The sequence below is a fragment of the Anabrus simplex genome, chromosome 1, assembly GCF_040414725.1.
Source record: "Anabrus simplex isolate iqAnaSimp1 chromosome 1, ASM4041472v1, whole genome shotgun sequence".
Classification (NCBI taxonomy): domain Eukaryota; kingdom Metazoa; phylum Arthropoda; class Insecta; order Orthoptera; family Tettigoniidae; genus Anabrus; species Anabrus simplex.
The window spans coordinates 320,329,110-320,344,401 of record NC_090265.1 but is presented as its reverse complement, the minus strand read 5'-3'; the positions used below and the strand labels follow the sequence as shown (position 1 = coordinate 320,344,401).

Sequence of the window (15,292 nt, the reverse complement as noted above, 5' to 3'; positions counted from 1 at the left end):
CGCTATTGGTAAGTAAGAATAAAACAAGGTTATTTGAAAGGGCAAACGGTATGATAAAGGTTGTGTCAAAATAATGATTATATCCAACATTGTTTAGCCCATTTGTACAACTTGATTTGCGAGTGATATTTATGTGGTCACTCGCACAATGGAGTGCAACTGTCCTTACATTTAAATTATCACGTACAGCTGTCCCGAACACAATGGTCAAATTTTGTATAGCAATACATTAAACTGTCTTGAGAATTACAGTTAACTTCAACTGCTACTACAAGTACAATGATACTGCAGGTCTTAACACAGAAACTCACAGCAAAACTCCAGGCACCTATCTATAGAAATAAAATGTTGTCTCTACACTTGAAATATTAGTTTTCATCTCGGATTAGGTATCGAAAAGTCGAAACGAGGTTCAGTTCAAGTTCTGTCCCTCCGTTTTTTGCTACGACATCATGGGAAAACGGCTAAACACTTCTGAGTTCAGGGATAGCCGGGAAGTGCATTAGACAATGTATTTATTTCGATAACTATACAGTGGCGTGGCAGAAATAAGGGGATTTAAAAGAGGAAATATCAAATTTATCAGCTAATAGTAGCTGTACCAACAACCTGTACATAATCAAAATTATGCAAAGTATAATTTCCGATCTTTTATGTTTGGTGCTTTTTACCTTCCCTATCCCGTCGTCGCCGTAAGACCTACAGTATCTTTGTCGGTGCGACGTAAAAAAAAAAAAAAAAAATCATTTTCGTAAACCTATCTTTCATGTATTCGAGGAGTTACAACTCTTCCTTCTGCTTCTGCTTTCTTCGATAATGAGGCAAGTGACCTCCATGTTAATGTCTCTCAAACTGAATGATGTATCAATATGCAAGTTACTCGTACGTAAAAGAGACGTTAGAATACTCGTTGTGTATCGTACCGAGTGACAAAATGAATGGATCACATGCGGCTCACCTTCGTGTAATGCAAATTTCCGACACCTCGGCATATCCGAAAACCACATAAGTACAGTAATTAGAGGGGCATAAATTATTACGATGATTATTATTTTTATTCCACAGCTAACATGTTCCAGTGTCAATTCACACGTGAGTTTAACTAGAACAAACAATTGTATGAAAATAACTTCAAATAATTTAACAATTAATAGAAGGGACGAGGACAAGGAGGGTAATATACAGCCCTGGCTTTTGCTGACGCGAAAAAAGAACACAACGGAAAGCAATCTTCAGAGCTGGCAACGGAGGGGCTCGACCCATCTCTCTCGAACGCCAGCTTACAGCTATACGACTCGTACCAAGTAGTAAACTTGCTCGGTCTGAAACTATCTAACGTAATGATGAGTAGTGCAATAATCTGTAATGACAACAAACCATGAGACTGAATTCCATAATGAACATATTTAATGCACAGCAGAAGAGAGTACTCCTCCGACAGGGAGGTAAGCTTAATTTCAACAGAAATTAATTTCATAAATATGTGCTCAATCTTAAAAACACTAAACCTACATTGAAGGTCACACCTATGAGTTTGTGTCCAGGGCGAAATACGAAAAGTAAGTCTAATCGTGTAAGCTGCTTAGTAAGAAGGTAAAAGATACTTCTCGGTATCTTCTTGTGCAGAGATGTGCCACAGACCCCAGCGGGGAGTGCTAAGTGAATATGGACACGAGTGACATGTGCTATGTGACTGAACAAGGGCTCGGGGCCTTGAAATGTGTCAAGATAATGTTACTCGCAAATAAATCACTCAAGTGAATAGGACACGAAAGTGTTACACACTACAGGCTCTGTACCCTTCCACTTATGGAGCTCTCCTATTCACAAGAAAAAAGTAAATCTAGATACTTAATGAAATGGGCATTGCCTTCTATACTGGTATACTGTACGTCTTCACGTAATTATCGTATGTAACAAATCGGTTAATAATAATAAAATATTATTTGCTTAACGTCCTTCAATTGATATCCATTTATGAAACGCTAAATAAAAAATATAAAAACATGCATAAAGCAAGAAATGTTGCTGACATACATTCCTGTGAAGTTGGAGACTTACCACAAATCCATGGGAATTCATTGTTCCAGGATAGTGTATTGTGGATAACCACCCAGCAAATGAATCCAGGAGAGAAGTAAAGAGTCAATAGGTTGTCCAGTCTCATGAGAACATTCGTTAACATGTTTGATGCTCCATCAGATGACCACACGAGTGTGTATTAAATCGCACTCATCACAGCCACACAATAATACTGGCATTCAGATCATTTCCACACGTGTGAATCCCTTAAATGGATTAACAAAAAATATAACAACAACAATAACAAATCGAGCCATTTATGGCATTGATCTACTCGCAGACATCTAATCGATACCCTCCTTGTTCGGCGGTTCAATGTGCTTCCTATCACATTCGTAAGAATAGAGGAAAACTCAGAGCGAACCCCGTTCCAGCCCTCACCCCATATTTAGAATCCCTGGCCCCTACAACATGGGGGCAAAGAGTAGAGAAACATGTTTTAAAATGTCCATGGCAAATGTCAGAATCTCCTGATTTGATAATTTACGTCCTCTAAGCTTCCTGGGAAATACTGCAACTATGAAGAGTAGTTACTAAGTTGTAAGGATGGGATACGGAAATAATTCATTTTCGAACTTTATTTACGCATAAGATATTTCACGAAGTGAATGGAACGAAAAACATTGGTCATTGATTATCTCCTCCATTCTTTGCGTTTATTTTCTTCTAATGCCTCTTCTGTTGGTCCAGCGCATGACTACCTGTAGACTTCTTCTGGGAATATTTAATAACTAGACGTCCCCAGCCCGGGACGGCCTCTTGTCCACAAGACTCTGGGAGTTAACTTTAGTTATGTATATAAACTACTTTAAATCTTGTTTCTGAATTCATATGAATAGTCCAATTGAAACTACCAATTCTTACAGTTCACATCATTAGTGCCATACGTCATCCATAGAAGTTGTAACAGATCATCCATAAAGATCTCGAATGCGAACCTTGCTTGATCAAAGTTGTTTATTTCCAACGTTTCGGTAGTATGTGCATCAGTCAGTAAAATGAGAAATATGGCTGGCTTCAATTTCAGCGACCTGTTGTCAGTTTAATGAAGCATGTTCAGGCGACTGTTGCTGTTCTCCGAATTTTAATCCAGCAGTTTCTAGGAGGTAGTTACAGTGGAGTCGAGAGAATCAAACTTTTTCAAGTAAGTTATGAAAATCTGTTTGAATGGTGTATCGTCGTAACTTTTATATAGTTGGAATGTAAATCCTCATTCCTACTAGTCCTGCTCAATCGAACAATAAAATAACTGTACTCATCCACATTTAAGTTATTTTCTGCCATAATATAGTTTTATTTAGACGATATAAAATCATGCCAATAATCCAGCCTTATTTTTAGTTAGCTTTGTACTAAAAAAAGGACGTTACAAATTGCATTGATCCAGACTTTCCTGCCTCGGAATTCTTCGTCTCAGCAGCCTTGTCACGTGACTGTACAGTAATAGCTCATCTCTTAAGCTGTAGTCAATGGATGAGAGTGAGGTGACTTAGGGTTTAAGCACAAAAAATCTCCCTTTTCGGGGTCATCTGATAAACCACATCTTCCTTCGTCTCTGGACCAAATTCTATGCAAATCTTTCCAGTGGCTCACCGCCTTGACAGAAAAGTCACGGTAATTCAAATACTATGACACTAATTTACAGACGTGGCATTGGCCTAGAGATGCTAAAAACTTAAATACTGCGCAAGCCTTAGGACCTTATGTCGGAACACATCCGGCCTACGAGCGCAAAGGGTTAATCTCCCTCTTGGACTTGTCTAAATGATCCATGATACCTTACGTCCATCTCTGACATTTCGAGTGTTGCCATGAGAGTAAGTAATAGATTATTTGATATTTAAACTTATTGTATTACTTACAATGAGGCTTCCTTTATCCTTTGCAACGACAAGAGCGTCGTGGTGCCAGTGCGCAGGTTCTCCAGGCAGTTCGACAGTGATTCGCTTGGCGGTGACGCTTCTGCAACAAAGGACGTAAACGACATTCAATAAAGCAAGAGCAGATGGGGATGTTACCTAGTTGTACTTCCTCTTAAAACAAACACAAGCAGCAAGGGATACCTTTTATTTGCTAGGTGAATATTGGTTTGGTTAAAATGAAAACCTATAACCTGTTTTCCAGTCACTGACCGGGTCAGGGATGGAATTAATGAAGCGCCCATCTTGCGGCGAGGATAGGAATTGTGCCGGCTGCCGAGGCCTGTCGCACTCCTCTGGGGCAATGATTAATGACTGATAGAAATATTGATTTTGTATATCACTTTATTTTAAGATATTTTATTAACATCCTTACTTATATGGTTAGTTCAATGCAACATTTTCACTCACATTTTATACTTTACTACCAATACGTTCCCATTATTATTATTATTATTATTATTATTATTATTATTATTATTATTATTATTATTATTATTATTATTATTATAACCATTACTTTAATACGTAGAGTTTCACGACCATTAAATGGCATTATGATAATTTGGGGATATTAGGTCGCGTAATGTTAATAATCTGCTGACGCGTTTCGATCCTGCGACCAGGATCGTCTTTAGAGCAACAACAAAGCATGTATTGGCAACTGTCACAATACTGTATCCAGACTCAAGACAGAGAGACCCTGTTAGAAATACAGTTCATTCCCGGGCCTCCAGAGTCAAGGTGAAAGAAGTTGACGAGTTAACTATGGAGGGTAGCCATGACTACTCAGCATATAGCCGTCACCTTTGTTAAAATTATTCGGGTGTTTAGCAATTTGTATCGCCTCACGAATGATTCTACTTATAAAATGTTTCTCTTTATAAATGACAGAAGTTGTATCGAACATGATTTGATGGTCATTGCGTATGGCGTGTTCTGCCACAGCAGACTTCTCTGGCTGGCAAAGACGTAAGTGTTTGTGATGTTCGATAACCCTCGTCGCTACCTTCCTACATGTTTGGCCAACATAAACTGATTCACAGGAGCAAGCAATGATAGAACATGCCAATACATGCTTTGTTATTGCTCTAAAGACGATCCTGGCCGCATCAACAGATTATTAACATTACGCGGTCCGCCTCCGTAGCGAAACGGTTAGTGTTATTAGCTGCCGTCCTTGGGGGCTCGGGTTCGATTCCCGGTACTGCCAGAAATTTAAGAATGGCAGGAGGGCTGGTATGTGGTTGAAATGGTACATGCAGCTCACCTCCAATGGGGGTGTGCCTGAAAAGAGCTGCACCACCTCGGGATGAGGACACGAGTTTAGTCCGACTCGTTGGCTGAACGGTCAGCGTACTGGCCTTCGGTTCAGAGGGTCCCGGGTTCGATTCCCGGCCGGGTCGGGGATTTTAACCTTAATTGGTTAATTCCACTGGCCCGGGGGCTGGGTGTTTGTGCTGTCCCCAACATCCCTGCACCTCACCTCCACACCACACATAACACTTTCCTCCACCACAATAACACGCAGTTACCTACAAATGGCAGATGCCGCCCACCCTCATCGGAGGGTCTGCCTTAAAAGGGCTGCACTCGGCTAGAAATAGCCACACGAAATTTATTTTTTTAACATTACGCGACCTAATATCCCCAAATTATTATTATTATTATTATTATTATTATTATTATTATTATTATTATTATTATTATTATTATTATACTGACAAAGCTATCGTTATTATAGGGAAAAGGAATTTTTCACGCAACCTATTAGTTGTGGAATTTCGACTGTTCTTAGGAGAAAGGAGGAAACATCGTAACCCTGAAAATTTATGTTACCGCTGAAAGAAAAGACAAATTCAGGACCTCTCTCTTAATTATGCAAAACTAATACTTTGAAGTAAGAAAAGTACAAGAGCTGACTGAGGGAACGCAACGCGGTGCGGTACAAGTAAGTGGAAGTAATAACAATGTCATAGTGAAGTGAAGACAAAGATGAGAACCTGTTAAGATTACCCCGACATCTTGTATCCATCTTCTCCGTGACACTAGAACACTTCACAAGAAGTCAGTTCCGTGCCGTGTCCTCGCAACTCTTTTTAACAGATAACATTTCTGGAGGCGCGCTGCATACACTTCCTTTAGCCGTGTACCAGTCCCTCTCTCAATTTCAAAACTCTGAAAAGGCCGGAAATATAATCATGGTAGCTATATTCGTTACATTAAAGAGGTGGACGGAAAACAAAAGAGATGTATGATAGCACAATGTTCGTATACAATTATTACCAAAATTAGCTGCAGAGTGGTAACGTTTCCTTTAACAGGAATGATGCTGTTTTTATGTCACTGTCACAGTGATCCAGAAAGTATTTTTGGAACAAAGAAGTACGATTATTTGGAAGTCTTTTACGTTTCTCGAAGTGTTGGCAAATCCAAGTACTTATTTTACAATAAGAAGTACCACGCAGGAATTCTCCTTTTTATAGAATTCTAAAACGAACGAAACCAACTTTGAATCAGCATGTGATATGTTTGTATAAACCATATAATGCTTAAGTTATCTCCATGTTGTATGATTTTATTTTAGCTGTTCTTTTCTTTATTATCACTACTTTCTAATGATGTATTTTTTATTTGATTACACAGTTCTTAAGTTATCTGCAAACTTGCCATTCTAATTCTGTTCATAGAATTTTTTTATTTAGTAATGTATAATGCCCATTTCTTTCTTCCTGTTCTAATGCGATACATATAATTTAACTTCATATTTAATTATTTACTTTGTATTATGCACCACTGCATTTCTATCCTAATAATTGATTGTACAGCGAATACCAACCAATTCTACTTTTACTAAGTTATTGTAGGTGCATAGTTTTTGTTATTTTCTACTGTACGATTAACTCTGTTCTGTTTAGAATTCCCTAATCTATGTTGATGATAATGCTTGTTGTTTAGAGGGGCCTAACATCTAGGTCATCGGCCACAATTCCCTAATCTAAATAACATGGTCCATCGTGTCCACATTTCCATTTATTACGGAACAGCCTCCTGAATTTATTTACATGCTGCCATTAAAACAAGGTAAAACATATCAAATTGTATCTATAAAGTTCTACTAATTAAGGAAACAAATGCATTATACTGAAGATATGGTATAACAGTGAAATTAGTGTGGCATTTCCGTGCTGTAGAGGAGGTGTCTCAGAATCTTGATTGGGCCTCGGAGGACGAGAGTCACGATTTCGGGGATGAACTTCATTGAAAGTTGGAAGAGCTTTCACGTGGCGGCAAAGTGACGAAGTACGGTACCACGAGATCCGGCCATTATCCATATTATTTCGATTTCCTGACGGTGGTATTTAGATTTGCAATAAGGGATAGTGGATACGTACTTTAAAAACATATATTTTCCACCCGGAGAGTTGGCCGTGTAGTTAGGGGAGCGCGGCCGTGAGCTTGTATCCGGGAGATAGTGGGCTCAAACCCCACTGTCGGCTGGCCTGAACCTGGTTTTCCATGCTTTCCCATTATCACATCAGGCAAATGTTGGGGCTGTACCTTAATTAAGGCCTTGGCCGCTTCCTTCCCACTCCTAGGCCTTTCCTATCCCATCGTCGCCGTAAGATCTACCTGTGCCAGTGCAACGTAAAAGCAAGTTCTTTAATATTCTTTAAATTGACCTCCTCTGAATGACCGCTAATGGTGCTGAAACCTGACAGTCGGATCTGAAATGAACCCCTAAGAACTGTTGTCTGGAAGTTTAGTATTGTTTTTATTCTTATATTCGAATTGCATAGTTTACTGCATTAGGTAGCCTATATTTTTAACATTATTAGAACCTCATGTTATGATTTTACTATTTAATTCGCGAAATTCTTATTTGTGTATTTTGAACAATGTGATTAGTCAAAGGCCTGTTATGTTCATTACTTAATAAATAAATACTTTCGAGGACACCATCTATTAGCCATTGAACTTTATAAGAATTAGAACGCAATTGCAGTCATTACTAATAATATAGCAAACTGTATATTTTAAATAAGGTTCGGTATGTCTCAAAGGTAATTAAATCAGACCTACTATTTTCTCAGGTTTTGTAGCAAAAGCGGTATTACAGCTGTTTGTTAATGAAGGGGGCCACTGACAATAACACTCCTAATGGCTTTCGCCTCGGGCACCTCATAACGTAGCCTTCAGCAACGCAAGTAGATGTAGCATTAATTATACCTGTCACATGCACACAAACAGATTAGGTTGTGTAGTTTTGCGTAATATGAACAGACATTCATATTAATAAATTAACAGACAGACAGCAACTCACTGTAATCAAACTATCAGATGGAGGTTTAATTAAAATAACATTTTTTGGTAGAATAACTGGGTCGAGAGAAAACATTTCAATTAAATGAAACGCAAAGTAATCCAGATTTTGAAACTATAGTCGATGGAATTTTCTTTATCATTTAATCACAGTTAATAGTTGTCCATGTCTTGAGGAATATGAATAACTGTACTATTCTTCGCATATTTCGATATATTCGTTGAATTTGTGGGTATTGAGATTGTTAGATTACATTTCAAGCATCACCTTCTCTCTATCTTTAGCCTTGAATTCAAAATATGTTTCGATTGCAACATCACCATAGATAATAGGTCAACCAACGTTTAATGCTTTAGCTGATCTGGCACGAAACTTGATATTAAAATGTCATTACGCAGATATTTAAAAATCAAAACCCATCTAATATCATGACATTAATTTATGAGTCGTCCATAAGATGTCTACGGTAGTGAGCGGAAGGAACCGTAAAGTGTATGGAACTTTATAGACCACTGTACGCGAAGATACAATAGAGTGGGTATTGGTGATAAAAAGTGAACATTGAAAAGTAATTACCTCTATACATCACCATTATCATCACGTTAAATACAGTAATGACAAGCTCTAGAACGCACTGCACAGTATTACCCATTGTCTGGAAATAACTCCTCTACAAAAAGGTCACGAAGCTACCAGTAATGCACAAATGGTAATCGTTGGCTCATTATTTCCTCAACAGCCTTTCTAGAATAATGTGCAACCTAATTCAAGGTCAGTATCTCAACGCTGACTCAAATTCCATCATCATTTGGCAATAATAATCTCGCGATCGTGTTTTCTAGCGCCTTCCTGGCGAGTGATGTCCATTATATGAGTCAGGAACTCGTTCGTACAACCACGGACGGTAATTTAATAGATGATAGGAATTATTAGAGAGCACGCTAATAATTAGAGTAAGAGAGGTTAGTACAGATGCATTAAGAAGCACGAGACACCCACACTTCCTTTGGCACAAGTACAACATATCGCATTGGTGGGGGGATATAAGAAACCAATGTACCAGACCTCAATACCTTCCATTTCCGTTCAGTGCAGTCTAAAATAGGGCCACTGAGAATTTGTATCGGTTGATGGGGTCGACAACTGATGGTGCAATTGGCCCTGTTTTTCGACCGGGTGCCCTTCCTGCCGCCAACCCTAAGCGGAGCGATGTATTCATTCTTATGTGTTGCTGTGGTGGTTAGTAGTGTGGTATATTGTGTTTGAGTGAAGAGAAGTGTAGTAAGACGAACACAAACCCGTCTACGAGCCAGAGTAATAAATTATACGGCTCGGTTGGAAATCGAACCCGGCGGACTCCGAACCCAAGGCCAGTACGCTGACCGTTCAGCCAAGCAGCGGACAGGGTAGAAATTGTGGTGATTATTTTAATTTTAAGGGGAAAATGTCGCAGTATCAGCACGAGAGGGTCTCAGAGTCCTATTGAGCCTCCTTTGTCCGTACCTCAACAGGCAATTTTACCTGAAATTACAGTGGTCTACCAAATTTGTAAGAGGTGTTGAAATTTGAGAGTTGTAAGAGTAAAATAACGACATCGTGCGAGTACAGATACTAATAATCGCTGGACGATTACAACGCAGCGTATTGTAGAACGCATATTCGTGCATGTATGTAACGAATAGACATTGGCACTGTACTATCGTATTATTATAACCAGCATCAACTGTGGTAATCGCCAATCGGCACTACAAACGAATGGACCATCAACGATTAGCTGAAGATAGCTAAAGTCTTTTCGGATAATCCAATATAAATATACGACTTGATCAATTGAAAGTAGAATGTTGTTTCGAAAGAGTTTTATATTTGCGGATATCGGACGTAAGAATATAATCTTCTAGTTTTCTGAAAATAAACATCATTGAGGTATGTTCGCAATTCGGTATCGATATTGTAAATGATCGAAGAATTGATTGTTTTGGAATATGCAATTAGATGTTTTAAAGTTACAATAACTGAGGAATTACTGGATTGGTTTATGAGTGCAGTTGTACCACAAGTAGTTAAATTCCTGCTTTCTTACGCGCAGGAAAATTTGGCACTGTAGGCCAAACAATGTTATTCATGAGCATGAGACATTACATGAGACATAATAATTATCGTTATGAGCCGACGATGCACTGCCGCCTGCGTTGCTAAATTTACGTTTATGTACTCGCATCGCGGCATAAGGTATCTGCGATCATTAACGGGTAAAATACACCTCGTCTGAGAATACATCGGTTTCTTCTAGCTCCCTCGGACTACTACTACTAGTACTAAACGTTTTCATTCCTCCCCTGAAGGGGGAGGCGAGCCTCTCAGACGGTGACGCCGTCTCTCAGGCCGGGAGATTTGTGACGCTGAAGGAGATGGGCGGAGAAGGTGAGGGTGGTGCGTGGCCGTGGCCTACACTACGAACTGTCCCGGCATTCCCCTTAGTGCAGGGGAATGGAAAACCACGGTAAACCATTCTCAGGACAGCCGACGGTTGGGGCCAGCCGCGAGGTCCAGCCCTGTCCCGTCTCCCGAATGCAGAGGCGTAGAGCCACGGTAGAGCCGTGGTCACCTTTCCTCTGCTCGGTTGGCCGGTCAGAGTACAGAGCTGTTAGACCACAGACCAGCCGTGGCCACTTAAGGGCCGAAACCCACTCTGCATCTACCGACTCCCTCGGACCAAACGCGCATATTAGGTAGTAACAGTTTAAAGTGAGTGTTAATATGATGAGTTAATGCGTATATTATTACAAAAAGTTAAACGAAAATTGAATACACTCGCTCACAGCAAAGGTTTCAATTCGTTCGAACAATTCAGTCAGAAGTGCACGGCAATTTACTTATGAAATTAATGTTTTAGCTATAAGAAGAAAATAAAATTACGCTGGAAAATAAAATCGATCGTTAAATATTGCTCACCTGTATAAATAAAATAAGAGTTCTGTTGCTACTTTATCATTTTAAATTAATATTTATGTGTTGATTATGTTCAGAATAAGAAATAAATGCAGTTTTAAATTTCCGTCATATATGTTTGTACGCGGGTGATGAATAAAAATTGGTAAAGGCCAGAGGAAAAGGCACTACAATCTAGGATATACCTTTTCAATTCCAGTTGCGGAAAAACAGCAGTTTAGGGTAAAGTCCAAAACTCAATTCTCAAATATCTCCGCTAATATTGGTCATATAAATAAAAATTGCATAACGAAAGTTGTAAACAAGTGAAATTTCCGATCCTGTATGTTCCATGTATTTTTATCTACGAGGAATGATAATGAGGACATTCGCTACTATTACATTTTTCACGAACCTCCAAATATCTCCACAAAAATGTATGTATAATGTATAACAATTTATATCTGATAAGTTACACGGTTACTTTGCGAACTAGAATAACGGAGATATTCACTGATTTAAATTTTAATTGTCAAGTCCAACAATGACAAGCATCGTTGTCATTATTATTATTATTATTATTATTATTATTATTATTATTATTAGTATTACCATCCTCGCTTGTTGCACTGATTTGTTTATGCAAAACTGCGTGGTCTTCAGCCCTTATTGAAAAGGAAGACAACGAAGATTACTAACGAAAAGAGACGAGAAACATGAGGGAACAATCAATCGAAAAATGAAGGAGAAGAAAACATAAAAGTGAGGCGGGTGGGGCAGGGTTTAAAGCCTAGGCTTTGAATAATCTAATATCGTTGAGCCGGAGGAATATAAATTGCGATATCTTATAATGTCCTAATCCCCTAAAACTTATCAACAATAACATTACACTGGACTACTGTTGTTGGTTGAGGCGTGCTGTCCCTCTGGTTGTCACTCATCTCCACCAGATGGCATTTTGCTGCAGTTGCAAAATCTAGCCTGTCAATGGTGGGTACACAAGAGCTTGTCCCCTCATTTTTTCGAGTTAATTTTCATTCATGTTTTTTTTTTTTTTTGTCTCAATTCGGTAGTCATGTTCCTTATCTTCCTCATCATCAATACGGGCTTATCTATATATATAAAATAACTTGTCCTGGGGTACACGAAAGGAGCCTCCCCGAAGATTGCGATGATTTGTGATCAAGATAATAAAAGCAATCGGGCGTACCCCGGGCAACGTCAGAGAATGAATAACCTGACGGCTGATCCTTTCACAACAGAAACATCCACACCTGAGCCCTTTTCAGGGCCACAGTTAACGATTATCTCTGTTAACATAGAAGGCATTACACCAGCCAAAGAAGAACTGCTACAAGAACTATGCAGGAAGCACCAGTGCCACATACTGTGCATACAGGAGACACATAGAGGTTGTGATATTCGCAGGCCAAAAATAGATGGAATGCGTCTCGCCATTGAAAGACCTCATGATAAATATGGAAGTGCTATTTTTGTTCATCCAGATTTCCAGATTTCATCCACAGCATTCACAGAGGAAAACAACATTGAAATCCTTACTGTAGAAACAGCTAATTGCACCATTTCATCCCTTTATAAACCACCTGGTGCTCAATTCACTGTAAACCTACCATCCAATTTCGGAAACAAGCATGTGCAAATTGTGATCGGTGATTTCAACAGCCATAGTCCTCTCTGGGGCTATGACCATGAAGATGAGAATGGGACAGCAGTACAAGAATGGGCAGAAATAAGCCAGCTGACTTTAATCCATGATGCAAAACTACCTGGATCCTTTAACAGTGGCAGGTGGAGAAGAGCTTACAATCCTGACCTCATATTTGGCAGCAGCAATATCAACCAACAATGTGTAAAATCTGTCTGTTCCCCAATACCCAATACACAGCATAGACCAATAATGTGCCAAGTATTTGCTGCTATAAGACCTCAGATGGTATCCTTTCGGAGGAGGTTTAATTTTAAGAAGGCAGACTGGTCAAGATTTGCGGAATTACTGGACGCTGAAATATCTGCTATAGAACCAGTACCCAGTTACTATGACACCTTCACCACAGCTGTAAAGAGATGCTCAAGGATGTCTATCCCCCGTGGCTGTCGAACATCTTATATCCCCGGGCTTACTTCAGATCAAGCCACACTACTTGCAGAATACAAAAACTTATTTGAAGAAAATCCTTTCAATGAAGTAACTGTGGAAGCAGGGAACAAGCTTATTTCCTCTATTAGAGAGACCAAAAGGGATCAGTGGATACAAACTATTGAAAACTTGGACCTGAAAAGAGACAGTCATAAAGCTTGGAGACTTCTGAGACGTCTAAGCAATGATCCAACCAAGACCACCGCACATCATAATATCACTGCTAACCAAATAGCACATCAGTTACTGCTGAACGGGAAGGCAAACCACAAATCACAAAAACCGAAACTGCAAAGAGAAGAGCATGAAGAGAGCGACGACCTAACATCATCACTCAGCATGGAAGAATTAGAGAAGGCTATCAAACAGAGTAAAAATGGAAAATCAGCTGGCTTGGATGATATACGAACTGAGCAAATTAAACACTTTGGCTTAATGACAAAGAAATGGATTCTCCAACTCTTCAATAACTGTTTGAGCAGAAACCAAATTCCAAAGATATGGCGGAAGAGCCGAGTGATTGCCTTGCTGAAACCTGGTAAAGAAGGGAATGATCCAAAGAATTTTAGACCAATTGCGCTACTATGTCACCTTTACAAACTGCTGGAAAGATTGATCTTAAATCGCCTATTACCTGTAATTGACCCATTACTTATACCTCAGCAATCTGGATTTCGTCCTGGTAAAAGCTGTACTGGACAGTTATTAAACCTTACACAGTTTATAGAAGATGGGTTTGAGGCTCGTAAGGTGACAGGAGTGGTATTTGTTGACTTATCAGCAGCGTATGACACTGTCAACCACCAGCTACTATTAGTGAAGGTCTACAATCTAACCAAGGACTTTAACCTAACAAGACTCATCGCCACTCTTTTGCAGAATCGCAGGTTCTTTGTTGATTTCCAAGAACAGCGTAGTCGATGGAGACTACAGAAAAACGGTCTTCCGCAAGGAAGTGTGCTGGCTCCAATTCTGTTCAATATATACACAAACGACCAACCCATAGCCCCCAATTGCAGTAGCTTCTTGTATGCTGATGACCTCGCCCTAGCCACTCAGAGAAGAGATTTTGAAACAGTGGAGATCACCCTCACGGATGCCCTTAATGATCTTTCTAGATATTACAGCACAAACCAGCTTAAACCGAACCCCTCAAAGACACAAGTGTGTGCTTTTCATCTGAGAAACAGGGAAGCCACTCGCAAGTTAAAGATAGTATGGTCAGGAGTCGAACTGGAACACTGCGAGTCTCCAAAATATCTAGGAGTGACACTTGATAGATCTCTTACTTTCAAGAAGCACTGCATGAACTGCAAATCAAAAGTCTCCACCAGGAACAATCTTTTACGGAAACTGGCCGGATCACAGTGGGGTAGCCAACCTGAAACCATCCGAACTTCTGCAATGGCACTATGCTATTCTGCAGCAGAGTATGCGTGTCCTGTCTGGTATAATTCAACATATGCCAAACAGGTGGATATAGCTCTCAATGAAACTTGCAGAATTATAACAGGTTGTTTGAAATCCACTCCAGTTGAATGGCTCTACCACCTTGCAGGAATAGCACCTCCTTCTGTTCGAAGAGAAATAGCTGCGAACAAGGAAAGAAAGACAGTGGAACAGGAAAGGACCCACCCTCTATATGGGCATGCACCGCATCTGCAACGTTTAAAGTCAAGGAAGAGTTTTCTCAGAACTTCAAAGGAACTTAGAACCACTACTGAAAAAGCCAGGTTGCAATTATGGAGGGCTACATCCTACCTTCCTCCTGGCTGGATAAGATTTTCTGAAACTCTACCTCCTGGTTACAATGAAGAATGGATGACCTGGAAGTCCCTGAATAGACTGAGATCTGGAGTTGGCAGATCCAAAGTTAAT

General features: G+C 39.6%; 1 protein-coding gene across 1 annotated transcript in view; it reads right to left on the bottom strand.

Moving 5' to 3' along the window:
* Positions 1–15,292, bottom strand: part of LOC136865478 (Krueppel-like factor 12) — a 525,451-nt gene that overhangs the window by 14,199 nt on the left and 495,960 nt on the right. The window contains exon 6 of the mRNA XM_068226263.1: positions 3,945–4,041. Coding sequence (XP_068082364.1) covers positions 3,945–4,041 — 97 coding nt within the window. The remainder of the gene's footprint in view (positions 1–3,944; positions 4,042–15,292) is intronic.